This window comes from Buceros rhinoceros, unplaced genomic scaffold (genome assembly GCF_000710305.1).
Source record: "Buceros rhinoceros silvestris isolate BGI_N320 unplaced genomic scaffold, ASM71030v1 scaffold18931, whole genome shotgun sequence".
Lineage (NCBI taxonomy): Eukaryota > Metazoa > Chordata > Aves > Bucerotiformes > Bucerotidae > Buceros > Buceros rhinoceros.
The window spans coordinates 15,680-16,979 of record NW_010392958.1 but is presented as its reverse complement, the minus strand read 5'-3'; the positions used below and the strand labels follow the sequence as shown (position 1 = coordinate 16,979).

The window sequence follows — 1,300 nt, the reverse complement described above, 5'->3', positions numbered from 1 at the left end:
CGGCTCCTCTTCCAAGAACTCCACCCTGGCCACGGCAGTGACAGCCACAAAGGTGGGAGAACTCGTACAGAAACTGCTGTCCCCGCTGGGGCAGTGCAGCAGTGTCAGGAGACTGGGCCGGGTGCAATGGGGTAAGGCTGGCGTTGGCCCCGAGGCAGGGTCTCAGAGCCCAGCCTAGCTAAACCCATACTAGTGCAGGAGAAGGTTTAGGGGAGTTGCAGGCGGCACTGGAGCCCACCGGTGATCTGTGGGCACAGTTTCATCTGGCACCTTACTCTCTCTGTTTTTTAAATCGGCAGGGAAGTCTGGTTGGCCTAGTGGATTATCCTGATGATGAAGATGATGATGAAGAGGAGGAGACGTCTCCAAGAAAAAGACCTCGCCTGGGTTCATAAATGAAACCAAAACTTTGGAATAAAAACTTTTTATTATGGGGTTTCAAATGCTGCAACTGTTTTAAGAGCTAAAAAGGATCTGATTCAGAACGCTTCCTCCCACGAGCATCTGAGATAACACAAGGAGTAGCAAAAGGAACACGGTGCGTCAGCTAGAAAGGGTTAGTTCTGTCAACACGCAGCGTCCGAGGAACGGAGGATCTCTCTAGTACGTGCGGAGGCTGCCGTTCGGGCTGTCAAAAAACGGAAAATTAGAGGAAGCAACTGCAGGGGGTTAGTGTTCACAGCCCCCGGGTGACGGCTCTCAGCAGGGACACGCTCAGGTGGCGGGAGGGCAGGGGAGGGAAAGGGATGGGAAACACTTTTTAAAAAATATTGCAGGGTTTCCCCCGTGTTTAACAGAACTAGGAAAAAAAATAAAATTGAACGGCTCTCAGCAGGGACCCGCTCAGGTGGCGGGAGGGCAGGGGAGGGAAAGGGATGGGAAACACTTTTTAAAAAATATTGCAGGGTTTCCCCCGTGTTTAACAGAACTAGGAAAAAAAATAAAATTGAAGCTTCAATTTGGAACCCAGTAATGTTACTTTAGTAGCGGTGCTGTTGGTTGTGTGCTTCTAGCAAGGCCTCGCCTAACGGAGCGTTAGGGGAAAGCTCGCTCTGTCTGCAGAAGAACAGTCCAGAGTTGGGACCATTTGTCACCGGCGACCCGGCATTTCCCGTGGCCGGAGGGAGGGTGCTGCTGTCGTGGTGCGTGTTGAGTTGTTCAGAACCATTCAAGATCCGCTTTCACTGGTGTGTTTCAAGAGGAGAGAAGGGAAGCTGGGTGCAGGCTGGGTGGCTCTGCCGGGGGTTGGATCAGGCGCACGGTAGTAGCTATGCCAAGGAACGATCGCTGCCAGAATGCC

At 52.4% G+C, this 1,300-nt stretch overlaps 1 protein-coding gene across 1 annotated transcript in view; it reads left to right on the top strand.

The window, feature by feature from the left end:
* The window catches only part of SMEK2 (SMEK homolog 2, suppressor of mek1 (Dictyostelium)), a gene marked incomplete at its 5' end in the record, with an annotated part of 18,044 nt that extends 17,405 nt beyond the window's left edge, over positions 1–639 (top strand). Inside the window, 2 exons of the mRNA XM_010144693.1 lie at positions 1–52; positions 300–639. The exon at positions 1–52 is cut by the window's left edge and continues 30 nt beyond it. Of these exons, the coding sequence (XP_010142995.1) occupies positions 1–52; positions 300–395 (148 nt within the window). The remainder of the gene's footprint in view (positions 53–299) is intronic.
* Between the last annotated feature and the right edge of the window lie 661 nt (positions 640–1,300).